This window comes from Nomia melanderi, chromosome 13 (genome assembly GCF_051020985.1).
Source record: "Nomia melanderi isolate GNS246 chromosome 13, iyNomMela1, whole genome shotgun sequence".
Classification (NCBI taxonomy): Eukaryota; Metazoa; Arthropoda; class Insecta; order Hymenoptera; family Halictidae; genus Nomia; species Nomia melanderi.
The window spans coordinates 7,812,340-7,828,215 of record NC_135011.1 but is presented as its reverse complement, the minus strand read 5'-3'; the positions used below and the strand labels follow the sequence as shown (position 1 = coordinate 7,828,215).

General features: G+C 40.2%; 4 protein-coding genes and 1 long non-coding RNA gene across 5 annotated transcripts; 3 read left to right on the top strand and 2 right to left on the bottom strand.

Annotated features, from left to right (window-relative positions):
* Positions 1–1,559: 1,559 nt before the first annotated feature.
* LOC116432306 (venom metalloprotease inhibitor-like) lies at positions 1,560–2,778 on the bottom strand. The gene is made up of 3 exons (XM_031988954.2): positions 2,631–2,778; positions 2,146–2,258; positions 1,560–2,055 (listed from the first exon to the last, which is right to left on the bottom strand). Exons 1-3 carry the CDS (start codon positions 2,737–2,739, stop codon positions 1,930–1,932), a joined length of 348 nt encoding a protein of 115 aa, XP_031844814.1. The 5' UTR covers positions 2,740–2,778; the 3' UTR covers positions 1,560–1,929.
* Positions 2,779–6,663: 3,885 nt separating this feature from the next.
* Positions 6,664–8,612, top strand: LOC143175194 (uncharacterized). The gene is made up of 3 exons (XR_012999930.1): positions 6,664–6,934; positions 8,095–8,195; positions 8,565–8,612. It is a non-coding gene; the product is annotated as an uncharacterized LOC143175194 (long non-coding RNA).
* A 780-nt stretch (positions 8,613–9,392) lies between these two features.
* LOC116432305 (zonadhesin-like) lies at positions 9,393–10,685 on the top strand. Its single transcript, XM_031988952.2, has 4 exons — positions 9,393–9,539; positions 9,935–9,985; positions 10,056–10,153; positions 10,288–10,685. Exons 1-4 carry the CDS (start codon positions 9,488–9,490, stop codon positions 10,441–10,443), a joined length of 357 nt encoding a protein of 118 aa, XP_031844812.1. The 5' UTR covers positions 9,393–9,487; the 3' UTR covers positions 10,444–10,685.
* Positions 10,686–12,728: 2,043 nt separating this feature from the next.
* LOC116432307 (chymotrypsin inhibitor-like) lies at positions 12,729–14,206 on the top strand. The gene is made up of 3 exons (XM_031988955.2): positions 12,729–13,173; positions 13,639–13,757; positions 13,910–14,206. Exons 1-3 carry the CDS (start codon positions 13,122–13,124, stop codon positions 13,988–13,990), a joined length of 252 nt encoding a protein of 83 aa, XP_031844815.1. The 5' UTR covers positions 12,729–13,121; the 3' UTR covers positions 13,991–14,206.
* A 385-nt stretch (positions 14,207–14,591) lies between these two features.
* On the bottom strand, positions 14,592–15,647 carry LOC116432308 (chymotrypsin inhibitor-like). The gene is made up of 3 exons (XM_031988956.2): positions 15,479–15,647; positions 15,291–15,388; positions 14,592–14,929 (listed from the first exon to the last, which is right to left on the bottom strand). The coding sequence occupies exons 1-3, from the start codon at positions 15,528–15,530 to the stop codon at positions 14,846–14,848; spliced, it is 234 nt and encodes a 77-aa protein (XP_031844816.1). The 5' UTR covers positions 15,531–15,647; the 3' UTR covers positions 14,592–14,845.
* Between the last annotated feature and the right edge of the window lie 229 nt (positions 15,648–15,876).

Below are 15,876 nucleotides of genomic sequence, written 5' to 3'. Positions count from 1 at the left end.
CACACCACGTGCAAAATTCAACAAAGCTCGACCACCATTGCGGTAGCCACGAGTATTAACAAGCTGAGAAATAAATCGTAGGGCAAGGGTTAAGATCTCCAAACCGCAAATCGCATCATGAGCAGAGCTACGCTGATCGGAACACCGCGTTCATCGGGAACGAGGAAAAGGGAAAGGGAAAAAAGTGGAAAAAAAGATCAAGGTCAGAGGGTGGAAAAGCGGACGCGCACGTGTGCGAGTGGCGCGCATTTTCGGGACGCGATGCGGTCGTGCAGATGGGGCGCGGCGGGCCGCGTGCAGGGGTGGCCCGGCGGCCATGTCGGTTCCCAATTAAACAAATGCCTGGTAGGAGCTCGAGCAACCCCTCAGGCATAGGTGGCTCTCTTTTCCACCCCCCGAGCGTCGTCGAGTTCTCCTCTGTTCGCGAGGGGGACCAACACGGCGCGGCGCACGTGTCGAGCGGCATGCGAAATTTTAGCCGAGAATTGGCTGGTGTGCGTGTGCATGTTCGATCCATCCGCGATTCCTTGTGTGCGCAAGATACGCCGCGCGGATCGCTCGCGGACCGGCGCGTGTGTTGCGACACGTCGCGCGTGCAATCGCGAACACGCACGCGACTGGAATTCGTAATTGGCCATTGGATCGTTCGGCGGCCATTTTACGTGGCAGATTGTCTTCTTTTACGTAATCGAGCCGGCGATGAAATCGATATCGAGGATCGAGCGGGTATGCTATAAATAGTAATGCCTGGCTTTCCTAGTGTCCTCTTGGGAATGGATGATGAAGTCATTATGCACCTACTGTGTCTCCTTTTGTAATGAAATAGAAATTTGCGATCGGAGATGCTTGGTTCAGCTCGATTTTGTTAGTCGGAAGGATGATTGAAATGAGATCGCGAAATGAATGACAATGGAATATTTGATTAATCCTAACTTTTGTGAGTTCATTCGTGAGAACTAGAATGAGTGCCAGGTTTCGATGTTCATCTTGTTGGGAAATGCAATTACGAACACAAAGTGGTATGAAATATATATGAAGGCTAGGTCCAAGCGATTGAACTGTAAGAGACATTCGATGGATACAGATAGATAACCCTTTGAGAAGCATGCAGAACCTCGAATGCGCGAGAAAGAGAATGCGTCACGTTGTGATAAACTTTTATCGACGATGACCTTATCAGAAAAACTTGTTTTCCCTCCTCCTCTCGTGTCCATCGTAATCTCGCGATGTTCCGGAAGCCTGGTCAATCGTCACTGACGAAAGGAGATCAACCGGGAACGATAGGAGGCCTCAGCACTTTCGACCTCTCCGTGGATTGCATTATGGATCCAAATATTGGAGCACCTCTTCAAGGTTCGGCCACGGTCAAACTGTTTGACTTGTCGGCTACTCGTCGGCAAGGCTTTGTGCAGTCTGGCTTGTCAGTGGCCGGACAGTGACAGTGGTAATCCGGAAAGAAGCACAAAACACGTGCGAACATTCGAAACAGGAAAATTTCGAAATTCATTCAAAAAATGAATAATGGAGAAATTTTCGAAAATCGAAAGTAATGCGATGAATAAACAATGAAACACTTATATTTATCTAAATAAATGACATTTAGTATGCACGCAGCAATCATTTTATTATTAAACAATTCCTATATCTAAATCTTTCTATCGTTCTAACTTAATTCATTGTAATTTCAACGATTTAAATGTTAAATTAAACTCTTAAATAGTAGAAGATGATGTAATTATTTCTTATCATAGCCATTTACCGCGCAATTATTTGCGCGTCTGTAAAAAAGCATGTCACGCATGTGTCAACTACGGTTTATCGGTATTTTTATGGAACGTAAAAAACAGAAGTCGTCTCGATTGCTTATGAGATTGATACAACTTTATCGAAGATGATTTAGAAAGACATCGTTGTTCATCTACTTCCATTCTAGTTCCACCATCGACGTCCAGGCCGCCGCTTGCATTTATGTTTACTACACTGATTAATATCGATGCACACTCCTCTGCAATCTCTAGCGTAGCCATCCTTGCAGTAGCAACCGTCGTTGCACCTCTAAAAGTACAGTATTCAACGATAAAATTATTTTCATCGAATCGTTCGAATTTCACCGTTAAATTCAAGTCGTTCTTTCACTAGACTCACAATGTTTACAATAGGACATGGCTCGCCCAGATTTTCGCACGTTGTCTGACACGCGGATCCACATTGGTACTCCTCGTTTACCCCGTCGCATAACAGCGGCATACGGAAAGTGGCTGAAAATTATCCCAATTTAAAAAACTAATTTCACTAGTGTTGTCTATCGCTGTTTCGAACGTTAAAATTTATTATCTATCGTTTATAGTAGCTGACAAAGAAAGAGGGAGGTTTGTAAGGGTAAAGAATGGACACTAGAACAATTTTCGTGGAAACATTCAGAAGAAAGAGATGAGAGAAAGTTAGAATTCATAAAACAGAAAGAAACGTGGAAGAAATAGGGTTTCGATACCACCAATTTCAACCAGGATTATTCAATTCTATCTTTGTTAGGCTATCCAATATCCAATTTAACAAGATATTCAGAAATCGGCCACATTAAACTTCAATACAACGGGAACAACTCGCAGTAATCGTCTTAAAAAACTTACACAAGGAAAGCACAGCCGGTAGAACGGCACACAAGACAAAGATTTTCAACAGCATGGTGTCACGCACGATTGTTCTCGGTTGAATGTAAACTGACGCGGCAGGAGTCATCAGATCAGCTTATATACGTTCTGTAAACATATTTCTCTACCACATCTGTTGAACAAATATACACAGACTGATCCAGCCTGATCCAATACAAGATTACAAGAAATTAATGTGATTCCCCTTCCCCCAATTTCCCCCGTTTTTATAGATATACGGAGTTACGAATATATAGTAAACTCTAATTGTAATTCCCCAACGTTTCCTGGGATCGCCTTGCAAAAATATATTACTCATCATTGGTATTCGTCTTATCTTGGATGACAATACGCATCTGTCACGGTTGCGTTTTTTTTTTATTTTTCCAGTATTCTTCGTTTACTGAGAGAAACGAGAAAAATACTACTGAACTTAGTAAAATTACTGAAACTACTGAAACTTCTTAACGTATTGAACCTATTGAACTTACTGAACCTACTGAAACTACTGAAACTACTGAAACTACTGAAACTACTGAAACTACTGAAACTACTGAAACTACTGAAACTACTGAAACTACTGAAACTACTGAAACTACTGAAACTACTGAAACTACTGAAACTACTGAAACTACTGAAACTACTGAAACTACTGAAACTATTGAAATCACTAAAATTGTTGAAACTATCGAAGCTATTAACAGAAATGATTACGATCGATCGAGGATCAGGCACGGCGATCCTCGATGCCCCGAGGACCCGTTCGAGCGAGATAATCCGCTCGTCCTAGCCTCATCCTTTCGTCGAGTCCCTCGTTTCGGCGCAGCTTGTTCAGCGGACGCTCTATTAAAGACGAGCGACTGCGCTTAATGGCGTCCCGCAGCCGAAGGGGCGAGGGTGCGATAATTAAAAGCGGCTCTCGAACCGAGCCGAGCTGTCCGGACAGCGCGTCAGCTTTTCACCGACTCTCGACACGCTCTCTGATGCCGGTGTTACGAAACAACGCCCGAGAAACGAACTACGAATTACGGCCGTTGATCAGATAGTACGAGGATACTCGGCGTGAAATTCGCTGGGAATTTCGCAGCGATTCGCTGAACGCGCTCTTCGTATTCCAGAACTGGGAAACTCCTGGCTGGGTCGAGAGTCAACGATTACATTGATTCACGAAATTTAACTCCTTTTTTTGTCATAGAAAGTTTAATGGTTGACTTAATAGTGTTTCTTATGCTGAATTCGAATATTTGATCCGTGTTTCTCCATTACTCACAATTTTTGAGAAAATCCTTTACATCGGGACATCAAAATGTTAAAAATATTTTAAAATATTCACTTAGTGGATCTGAAAACTATTTATTTACAAACACTAGGTATTAAATTAGTTCTAGTGAAGAACTTTGTTAGGACAATGGATCGCCACAACGGAGGGCATTATATATACTTCAACGAAACATTGTCTTTCGTTTCATAAAAGTTTCATTATGGTCTTACCGACAATTATTACCGATAATACCTGAAGGCAAAATTTTTAAAAATACCGATAATACCAGTACTGGTACAACTGATAATGTAATCTCTTTAATTACAACAGATGACATTGGTCTACTATATTTAACTGTTTTTTTGTTGTAAAAGACATAATATTAAGATAATAGACATAATAAAAGACATAATTTATAGTATTTCTTAATATGAATTTGAATACGCAATTCGTTATCCTCCATTACCCACAGTTTTTGAGGAAATCAATTTTGAGGGATACTGGACTGCATTATCAGTTCTACCACTATTGGTATGGTCAGTATTTTACAAAATGTTGCATTTTGGTGTTATTGGAGAAATTGTACGCAAAATAGAACGTAAGTAATAAAAGAATGTAAATATATAGATAATACAAATATCTATGTAAAGAAAGCTAACACATTTACATGGATAACCGGGCTGTTTACGGCAGCGTTGCATTTCAGGAGACACATGTTGATATTGAATTTCACTGTCGGTACCTTACGTTTCGTGCAATTATTTTTCATCCTCAATTGAAAACGAAATGTGCCATGGAATTTTTTTCAACGGATTTAGCAAGATTAGTGTTTACTCTATCGCATGCTGAAATTAGATTTTCTCCTAGGCGCTTAGTTTTTAAGATAAATTGAAAAATATCTGCACAAATCAGTGCGTTTCGTGCGCCGTTTTGCTTTTCAGCATTGTTTAAACATGTTTAAATGTTTTTCATATTGTTAAAATTTACATCATTGCGTTCAGAAAGTTCCATAGAATAATACTAACATGACCTATTAAACCTCTTGTGACAAAAATCGTGTCGACCAGTATTATCAGTGAACTCTACGTCTGCGATTACAGTTCGTTTGCGAATGTATTTATTCGCGTTCTTAATTCTAGACACTGCTCGAAAGACACAAAAGAAAAGAAATAGAAAATGGAACATTTTTTTCTATATGTACCCTGTGAAACCAATATCACCATACAAGATGAAACTTCAGTAGCTCAACCTACATTTCCTCGTGAACATACGTTAATATACATAATCAACTATTTTCTGATAAATTCTTAGACTTTCGTCTACCATAATTATTCAAATAATTCTCTACCTCTACACATCACAGCTATCCTCATCTCTGTAAACTAGAAAACACACGATACCAAACTAACGAAGCAAAAATCGCAGTCGGTAGGAACAGTAACACAATCAGTATCTTGCACCGGCGTCGTCTGTAGAGTTAATAAGAGATCAATCATCGAATTCGTCGTTGAATCGTGACACGGGAACGAACAAGCGAGTTGTTAGAGAGGTGTCAGACGCCCTTCAAGCACAGGGAACGTTTAGCGGTGCTAGGAGCCGCGCGAGGCTGATTGGACGCGTTAATATCGGGTCAGTGTGTCAGAGTGTTCCACCAGGGGGTGAGATCGCGGCCCTTCGCCGGCACAAAGGAGCCCAAGCCTCGCCTCCTGCGACGTCACGTCGCAGAGGGGTGAAAAGTAGAGTAGAGAAGGGCGTTCGAAGGGACGCGGAGGGTAGAGAAGGGCGACGAGAAGCGGGTGAGCTCTCTCGAGGACCTCCAATCGAGTTTTCCGCTGTCAGTGGCTGCTGGTCGCCGGCGTGGAGGGCGCGGGCTGGCTCTCGGACCCATTCAAGCGACTTAAAACACTGAATAGCCCGGACGAGACAATGTCGAAGGACCGCGGTCGGCTGGATAGTGCTCTTTAAGCTCGAAATTCAATTCGAGACTCGATTACGCTGGAAAATGTAGATACGGAGGGACGAAGATTGAGCGTGATTCAGACGTTCACATTTAACCTCTTGCTTTTGCTACCCCTTTCATAATGCACTACTTTGTTCCACAGAAAAATACAATTCTCTTAGCTGCTACAAATTTTACACAATTATTCTGAAGTTGAAACATTTGTACGAAAATAACGCTTCATTTATACTTGATTATAATTCGCGTTGCTTGCAGATGATTCAAACTTAGCAAGAAACGGGAACATCCTCTAGGCTGGAGACTATATCTGCAGAGAAGCTTCATAGCAATAGATTATTTATCGAAGGATGGATCGAGAGCGATCGAGACGCCACGCTCTTCGAGAGCAACCTTTAAAGCACTCGCCCGTCGAGACGAATTACCGGAACGAGAGGATGAGGGGCGAGCGGGCGGGCAAGAGGAGGGCGCGGGTCCTGAGTGCTCAATAATAAATAGCATTTTGACTGTCGGATATTCAATTCCCGACTCCCGGTTTCACCGAATAAAAAGCGAGAAAAAGGAGACAGCGACGCCAGAGAATGGAGAAGCACAGGGAAGATCCGTCGGCGGTTGTCTCTGCCGACCGTGAAAGGGCATTTAAGGTAAAAGCAAACGCGGATTCGCGCGCAGGATCGATCGATCGGATGACGTACCGGATCCGTCGATGGAGTATCCCGGATTCAATGGAGTGGGAAACCTTTTCGCGCAGGACGGTCGCTAATTACCGGCTCCGCACAATGTCCGGCGATTGCACGGTCGATACCGCGCGAGAATCGCTGCGTCGGCGGGACGGGGCGGAGAACTCGAAAGGAAACGCTGGTCGCGGCAACTTTTCTGCCGTCTCCTGTTTGCGCAGGGCGGGACGATCATTCTCGCTGTTTTCGTTGAATAGGAGGGTGGTAATATTATTTGTCGTGGATTGATTGCGGATTATTCGGTAAATATTCATGGAGATCTGATTTATGTGTATAAGGACTTGGAATAGGAGGAGAATTTGTGCGTGCTGGTAACCCTTAGCACTTGGTAAGAGAATTATAACACTGAATATTTACTGTAAATTATATGAGACGATTCGATTCGCGAAATATTATAATACAAACTGTTCCCTGATTTATGTATTTATGCGTGATTTTTGTTTATGTTGGTTGTCAAGAATATTATCGGTATTCGTCGATAAGTGGCGGTTATTTGTAGTGGAAAGTCTTTCGAGTGCACAGAGTTAAGAGTTGGGCTCGGAATAAAATAAGAAAGTGACTGGAAGGTAGGAAGATTGAAAAGCGGAAAAGGACAGTGTTGAGTCAGACGGGTCGAAGTATAGTGTGCACTTGATGTTCAAGTAACTGTGGAAAAACAAGAAACTCAATATTTTGTCGAATGGAGTTTGACTTTCAAGGGCATCGAGTGTTTGATCATCGTTGGTCGATTCTACTTACCTCAGTCGCGGTTCGGTACGCGTGTTTCCATTCGTTTTATCATAGACACAGTGAATTTTCCGCTCTGTCGCATAAAAAGTATCTTTCTTCGCCGCGCGCATATAAAGTATTAATTTAACTATACCACAAACAGTCATTCGATTTTATCTCAAGAAAAAACGATTTCGCTTGCAGTGCACAACACACAAACTTACGTCACCGCTCTTTCAATCGATTCGACCTACTGCCTCTGTCTGCCCATGTTTTTGTAGAATATCGGTTCTCTTATTTATGGTAATCATCGGGCCATTAAAAATGACTGACCAACGGTTCGGGTTTTAAAATAAACTGGTTTAAAATATTGCGCGACGAAAATTAACATAATTGGAATGAATCTTTCAAGATTTCCTCATGTCGAGGCGTCTATAAAAGAGCCAATTGGTTTCTTCGAATTTCAGTACCGATCGTAAGTTGTCCAGAAACGGGCGCTACCATGTCCCGAATTTTCATCTTTTCACTCGCTTTTTTGGCAGTGCTTCTCGTTAGTAAGTAAAAGGTTGTTGATCAACCCGAGTAGTCAAAGCCAATACTAGAGTGTAATACTAGAGAGCAATACCGAGTGAGTCACTGAAGGTTCTCCTTACGGAAGTTCAATGTCTAAATGTCGGAGACAAATTCAAATTTAGCCCGACTTCGAGCAACGACACCGGTCGCATGAGGATCAACCGGAACTGTCGCAAGCAATAACAGCACGATTTAATCTTGTTCAAGGCACACACGGTCAGGGGTGCGGCATGAACGAGAAGTTCACGTATTGTGGAACGGCTTGCGAACCCACTTGCCATACACCTTACCGCCACGTCTGCGATGAGGTCAGTATTCATTTTGATGTCGTGACATTGTATCTTATGTTCTGTTTAGTAGTTAGCAGTTACTAATTAGTTACTATCTAGTGCCTTATTCGTTTAAATATCGGAAGACTCGGAATCAAAGCGGAATGAAGAAAACGAGGGACAGTCGTCAAAGTAGATTTAGCCTTTCAAGTACAGCCTGAAATATTCATTAGTCATTATCTAGTCAGTCTATCTATACGTCCTTCTGTGTAATCACATTAATATTCAAATCGAAATTAAGAATACTACTCATCGAAATAAAATTGTCCTTTTAATACATTCAAAGGATTCATTTGGTTTAAATTTCTCTCGCATCGCAAGCATTTAATGTAACTTATGCTGTTTCAGCTATGCGTGGTCGGATGTCAATGTAGACAAGGATACCTAAGGAATGTTAAGAAAATGTGCGTCGAGCCCCAAGATTGTTAACGCCAGTGGACACCAAATACACTTTGTCCCTTATCTATGATCGAAATATCTACTCCCTCTTTAAGTATCGTTACAAATGTAATGTAATAACGTACTAATAAAGAGAAGTCGAATTGCAACAAGTTTTCATCACCACGGCGTATTTTTCAATTAATACAGCGTACGATGAATTATGGAAATTTATCCTGATATGGAACGTGTACCGTGGCTGTAAAAAAAAATTAAGTTGTACTATTCTGGGATTATCCCAGAGATCCGTGCGTGTTGGTATGAGTTTATCGAATAATATCGAGATATACACAAGGATGAGTTGGCACCCTTCGCAGATAAGCGATGTCGGACAAGGTTTCGTTAGTTTCTCGAAGGAAATTTGCATGCAATGCCATTACGTAGTAAAAATTTCTAACGGACATGAATATTACTCATTTTTTCCAGCTGCAATAACATTGTAACTTCCTGTCAAGGATTTTTAACTCTCGCAATATGTATGAACGCGTAACGAATGTAGGTTTTACCTTCCGCGCAAAATTATTAACGATAAGGCAACCTTGATGAACAAAGTTACTAAAGAAATTGCGGAGGAAGTAAGAAATTACCATTGATAATGAACTCGATGACTCTGCTTGAAATGTCCCTGTAACCAGGCGCAGTGTTTTTATCTGGGAAAAATTCAGGCAGCAAACATTTGGACAGGGATCGGCCGATTTGAACAATGATTATACACGTCGGAAATGAATTACGACCTCCTCAAACAACCCGGGGCTGTTCGCTATAAAAAGCTGCCGTTAGAATTTACCATTAGTAACTTGTTGAACTCGCGCGGTATTTTGCATCCATGCAGAATGAATCAGATCGTTGCGATGTCCTTTGTCGTGCTGTTTCTTTGTTTAACGTGTAAGTGTCTCGACGAAACACTTTCGAACAATAGGTTCATTTATAAGCTGTAGTATGTATTTCATCGTTTTCGAACTGAATAATTTCAACATTGAATTAGTAACATTTAAAACGTTCGTCACTTGGAAGCTCACCTGTGCTCTTCATTTACACAATTCCATGGGTTGCCAATTGTTTAAAAATAGCACGACAGATGTTTCGTCTAACACTGAGTCTTTAATTTAGAATTAAATTAAAAAAAGATTCAGAAACTCAGATGCGTCGTTCTGAATGAGCTTCACGAGCTACTGAGCTAATTCAATTGAGGCCACAGCTGATTCTCAAAATCTGTGAATACGATAACGCTTATCGGAGTGAATAGTGACTATAGAACATTAAGAATATCAAATTTTCAGACTTACCGAATGACGTGCTGACTGCTCCAGGTGACACGAAGCCTTCTACTGGTATGTTTCTTCGGTAGTGAGGATGTTGATCGAATTATTAGTAATGCCCTGTTGATTCCTCGCGTTTTAGAGGGTCCGATCAAATGCGACCGAAACGAGGAGCCCACGGATTGCGTCGCGTGTATGCCAACTTGTGAACGTCCTTTTCCTGGAATATGTCAGGGACCAGTAAGAAAACGAATCTTCAATAATCGAGCTATGCGATCAAAAATATATTTCTCCTTAGATCTAACTGATGCTCGTTATAACGTTAATCCAAATTTATTTAAATATTTATCTTAATCATTTCATGTTTATTCCAGATCTGTAAACCAGGCTGCAAATGCAAGCCAGGATATTTGAAGGACACCGACAATGACTGCGTGTCGATCATAGGTTGCATAATCGACAATATAAGACGTGATCGGCCATGGTCGATTAGTGATTTCATGAAGCCTTTACAGAAAAAGAACAATTAACATTTTTCAATTTTCTTGAAACTGCTAACTAATTCGTAACTATAGTCTCCGATAGAAACGACTAGACTGAAGATTCTTGTGCAATCTCGATGCTTCATAATCAGGAATCTTGAAACTGTGTATAGAGTGCAATAAAATTTATATTTCTGTACTAACGATTTCAATGTCTTCAAAATCATGTAACGCATAAATTTAATTACACTTCTAATAAAGTTTCTATCTGATGTTTTAAAAATCCTCCACATGAATGCATGATATCTTTCGTATCCGAATTTTCGATTCCCGAAGAGCGAATTGCTTTTGGACAAATCCTTTATAACTTTATGTTTTTTAAGTTATAAAAGGAACGAGCGAAATTTAGTTTCTGCATACACCACGATAGATCACGTAAATATTTATACACGCGTTCCAGAAACGAAACGCGGCCAATTACTCGGTTCCAGCGGGTGGTTCGTCGTCGTGTCGGAGATCACGACCCGCCGGCCAGATCGAGGCAGGTTAAGAGCGCAGTGGCCCAAATATAGATCGATAACGGCATTATCGCGCTACGCTGGTTTCGATCGTGTTGCTCGTGTAGTGCGCGCTCGGATCAGAATTTCGGGAAAAATATTTACCGCGAGCTGCGGGAAAATTCCCGCGCGAGGTACGAAATCGTCGGTTATTATCTAATCGTGTTATTAATAATTATCGTCACAGTGTATTTACCGGCAGAGGTATTTCAGATTGCCGCGATTTGCAGACGAGGATTTTTTAAATTTCCGTAGAAAAATATTTACGCGTTGAAATTTTATATATTAGAAAGCAGGACAAATACATGAATTTTTGGTAATTTTAATAATCAAATTAATAATGGATTAATGACATTTTAAATAATAAATAATCGAATTCTTCCACTGTGACTTTCGATTACATTGTCAATTTTTTAATTATGAATTTATCAACATGACGACATTCGTTCTGAAAAGGTTAATTCGGAGATTTGCTTTCGGAAGTATTTCGTCGATATTTTTCGGTAATCCTTCTGGATGCTTTGAAACGATCGACACCCTTTCGTTGTCCCGACGGACCACCTAACCTGGGAGAAAGAACACCGGCCGCCACCTGTTTCGCATGCTTCCAGCAAACACTCTCGCGTTTCCGAGAAGATCTCGAGCCCAATCCAAACAGCGCAGAGCAAACGAAACCGAGGACGATTCGTATTAATAATTTGCATAAGATAAGTGCTCGTTTGTTGAGCATGAAAGATTTCTCCGTAATTCTCGAAATCGATGATGACTAATTCACGTACTTAATTAGCTCTCGGATCTGGTATACGATAATATGATTCATTTGCCTTGATTTTGTAAATTCTAATAGAGTACTTGATAAATCTGAGATCGTCTAGAGATATAATAAATTGAAGGAGTAAATGTCAATAAATATCAAATGAATTAGTTCTTAAATTATCCTTTCCAGCCACAGAGTAGTAAATTTTAAACCTTGATCCTAAAATGAAGCTGCCAGGATCAGGCTGTTGAAGACGTACTCGTCTCTGTAGAATTTTGATTTTCCAACTGAAAGATTAACAGCTGTTTACAGGTTCATCGTAAACAATTAATTTCGGCAACGAGAACCTCGCGAATTCTGATTGAAAAGTCACCACGCCGTCTTCTCAGAAGCGAGATTAAGCGGTAGACACAGCCGTCGGCTGCAAAATCGGTGGCAGAGGTTGTTGTTTTGTCTCAGATACCGTAATCCGTCTACTTTTTGCTGAATGGAGGGTATTCCCATGCGACATTTGTGCTAGCGAATCAAAAAACGGTGATCTTCCGTTACGAGATGCTAAATCGAATTCGGTGCGAAATGTATAACGAGATCAGACCACGTTTTTCAAGCAAAAATCAATGTCTCTTAATTAAACTTCAACTTAATCATTCTTGGAATACCATAACAGCCACAATATCAAAAAAACACCAGTTGAATCATGCCAAGGTATTCAATGATCCAATAAATTAGCCGAAAATAACTGCCATACTCAGAACAGGTGATTAAGGTTTTTAAAAGCCAGATCAGAGAAGCTTTCCTAACGAACGTGTTAACTTAACCACGATGATAACGAGATAACATCGCGTGGGAATGTTATTTCCGCACGCGGTTATCGTATTCCGTAGAATTCTACCGCGGGGAACATTTTTATCGTTCAAGCTGACGACGTCGTTTCGGAGATGGTCTAATAAGACGCAAAACAGCTTGCTAACCAGCTGCACGAGGACGTTGCATAAGCTAGCGAAAGATTTTCTCGGTACTCAACAAGGCAATCTTGTCTGGAACAGGTTACGGGACTTCCTGGGAAATGACTCTCCACTAACGCGAGGGAAAAAGATTTTCTTAGATGAAATTACGAATTCGGGAAGGTGAAATGTGTGTGCGCTGGTCGAAGCGTATTGTATCTCTGTCTTATTACTTTATTTAGTATACCCACGAGATAGAGGCTATCGTGACAGATAATCAATAGTGTCGACTCGTAGGCGATAATCTTGTGAATCAGCGGGGTGAATCGCGGGTTTCAGAGGGATCTAGCAAAAATTGTGGAGCGGGCGACGCGGGAGACACGACGCGAAGGCCCAGTGGGCGCAGTATAAAACCAGCGATCGCCGAGTGGACGTCAGAAGACATTTCTTTTCGTACAGTGAATCAACATGACACGCGCAACAATTCTTCTTTTCTTCGTTGTTGCCATCGCATATGTGGGTGAGTATCATCGAATTTCAACGCGGTTCGCGCCAGAGTTTCATTCATTAATTCATTCATTAATGAATTTAACAAAAATAGTGTGTTTGATTTTAACTGTTTTGGTGGCAACTGACATTCGCTGTAGGGTACACTGTTGGTCGGAATTTGGGAATCAGTTGTTTATTTTGAATCTATACAATGTCTGGAATTTTCTCAAAAATACAAAAGCTCAATGTTTCCGGAATCAGCTGTTCAAATTCTTAATTCTTACCTTTTATAAAATAATGTAATTATTTCGCAATTAATTTTTTGCAGTAATATATATTGTTGTTAGGGAACATTGATATACCAAGAGTACTAAGTGTTTTCTTTTTATCTGAATGTTTTATAATATTCTTTAAGTTCCAACATTGTTTAAGGTTTCCTTTTTAATTGTGAATAAGAATCAGGAAGGTGCTTAAAATTGTATTTTATTTTTTACAGCCGCGTTTCCCGATGAAACGCAAGGTTCACAGGAATGCGGGCCAAACGAGGTGTTCAATAGCTGTGGATCACCGTGTGTGGACACCTGCGAGAGGAAAGCTTCGCCAATCTGTACAATGGTTAGTTCAATTGTCCATAACCATTTTAAGATCTCGAATTCGAGTGAATTATTTTGAAAGAAAGAATTTCAGTATTTCATATAACTTCATATATTTAATTTTTTATTCATTCATTCCCGTCATCTAATTTTATTTTTTGATTCCTTTTTCAGAGATGTGAAATAGGCTGTCAATGCAAACCCGGTTATGTCAGGAACAGGGAGAACAAATGCGTACTGACACGCGAGTGTTGATTCCGTGGACAAACTAAATGACAACTGTTGCATTTAGTTTAAATTTCTAATAGTTATGCACTGTAGAACACTTTCTGCCAGTCGTTATAACTGAAGAATCATTATCTGGGGATAATTATATTAATTAACATGTAAATTTACCTCGCATTGATTATTTTTGTTAAGCCAGTTTGTATAACACACATGATTAAAAATATTTCTATCTCCTGAAAAGTATTTTTGTCTGCTTCCTCGCAACCACAGCTTCCTCATCCTCCGTATACTAAACTGTCTGTTCGTTATTGTTTTTGTTTGACGCAACATGTGTGATCGATCACTCCGGATATCGCGTAGACTTACAGGAGCTCAAGTGCGTCGAGACAGATAAATTAATCGTTAAGTGCTAGTAATATCTTGGAAAAGTACGTTTACGTTGAAGAAATGATTTATCGGAGATGTGTAGTTCAATCACTAATTCATCAAACTCGCCTCTCTTTTTACATAGATAAGTTAAAAGTGATTCATCGATAACGTTTGTCCACGATAAGATTTGCGAGTTGCTGGGGCTCGTTGAGCCAATAGACGGACGAAACGTGGATGAAGGAACAATGGGTGTATTGAATTATTTGAATAAGCTCTTTAATTAGTAGAATCGGTTGCCGTACAATATTTTCCCTGAATGCTCGGTCCTGAGATTAATAACGCGTTGACTATCACACAGAGACATGATTCGACGTTTAATTTTTATAACAGCGTTCAAAAATTGTGTTCGAGGTTTTAAATGTGAATTGTTACTAATCGTCTACCATATCCCTGAATGAATCTTCGTTCACGAATTTTCTATGGTAGCCAATGCGATGAAGAACGTCCTTATTATTAGCATTGCGACTGCAAGACACACTGGTTATTGGAGTTTCTTACATATCCTGGTTTACACTCGCATCCGTCTCCCATGCATTCCTAAAGAAAGTCATCAAAATTTAAAGAAGTATTACTGCTATCAATGATTACAATATTGTCTCTCTAATTGTCTATGGCTTGGAAGCGCATCACGACAATTACGGAGGTAGACTCTATTGTCTGACTCTGTCTCATTCTACTGTGAGAGAAACAATATCATCTAAATTCGATAATTTAGTGTTCTATGTTGATACTTGACATTTTAACGTTTGAAAGAAATAATGATACAATTTTTAATTTAAGAACCAAAGTTGAAATGTTTTTAATTTAGTTTTGTGGAATAAAAACTGTTCAGACGTGAGATTCTATTATAGCAAAAAAAGTATATAAATTAGGTCTTCGTGTCAAGCATAAGACTAACCTCAATACAGTAAACATTTGGGTTTTTACACGTTGCCTGGCATGCACTTTTACAACTGGTGAAACGCTCGTTCGGGCCGCAACCCTGGGCGTTGTTCACTGATCAAAGTGAAAATGAACATTAAAATTTAACCAAAACTGACGAAAGATCAAGATGAATCTCTCTGTTGTCTATTCGTCGATACTCACAGGCAATGTAGGAAACGGCGATGAGGAGAAGAAGAATTACGTAGCGAGACATCTTCGGCTTCCGGTTTGAGCTCTGCTTCTTGTATATCGTATGCGACTTTTCAAATGCTTCTGATGTGAATCCACGAAGTGACCTAGCTTTTATATCTGTTAACCGGCCTCTATCGCTTATTTATTACCACCGTTAATTATTCTACAAGTATTTACAATGTTATATTTTAGAACGTATCGCGTCTGAATTATTCATAATTTGCAGAAGAACACGTGTCATATTATTTACGCGGTAGTTTACAAACGACTTAGATAAGTTTTATCGCAGGATTCTGACTTCAGGGACACGGGGAATCGTAATTTTATTGTATAAAAAGAATCTCGGGTATCAACCGTGTTTATTCAAG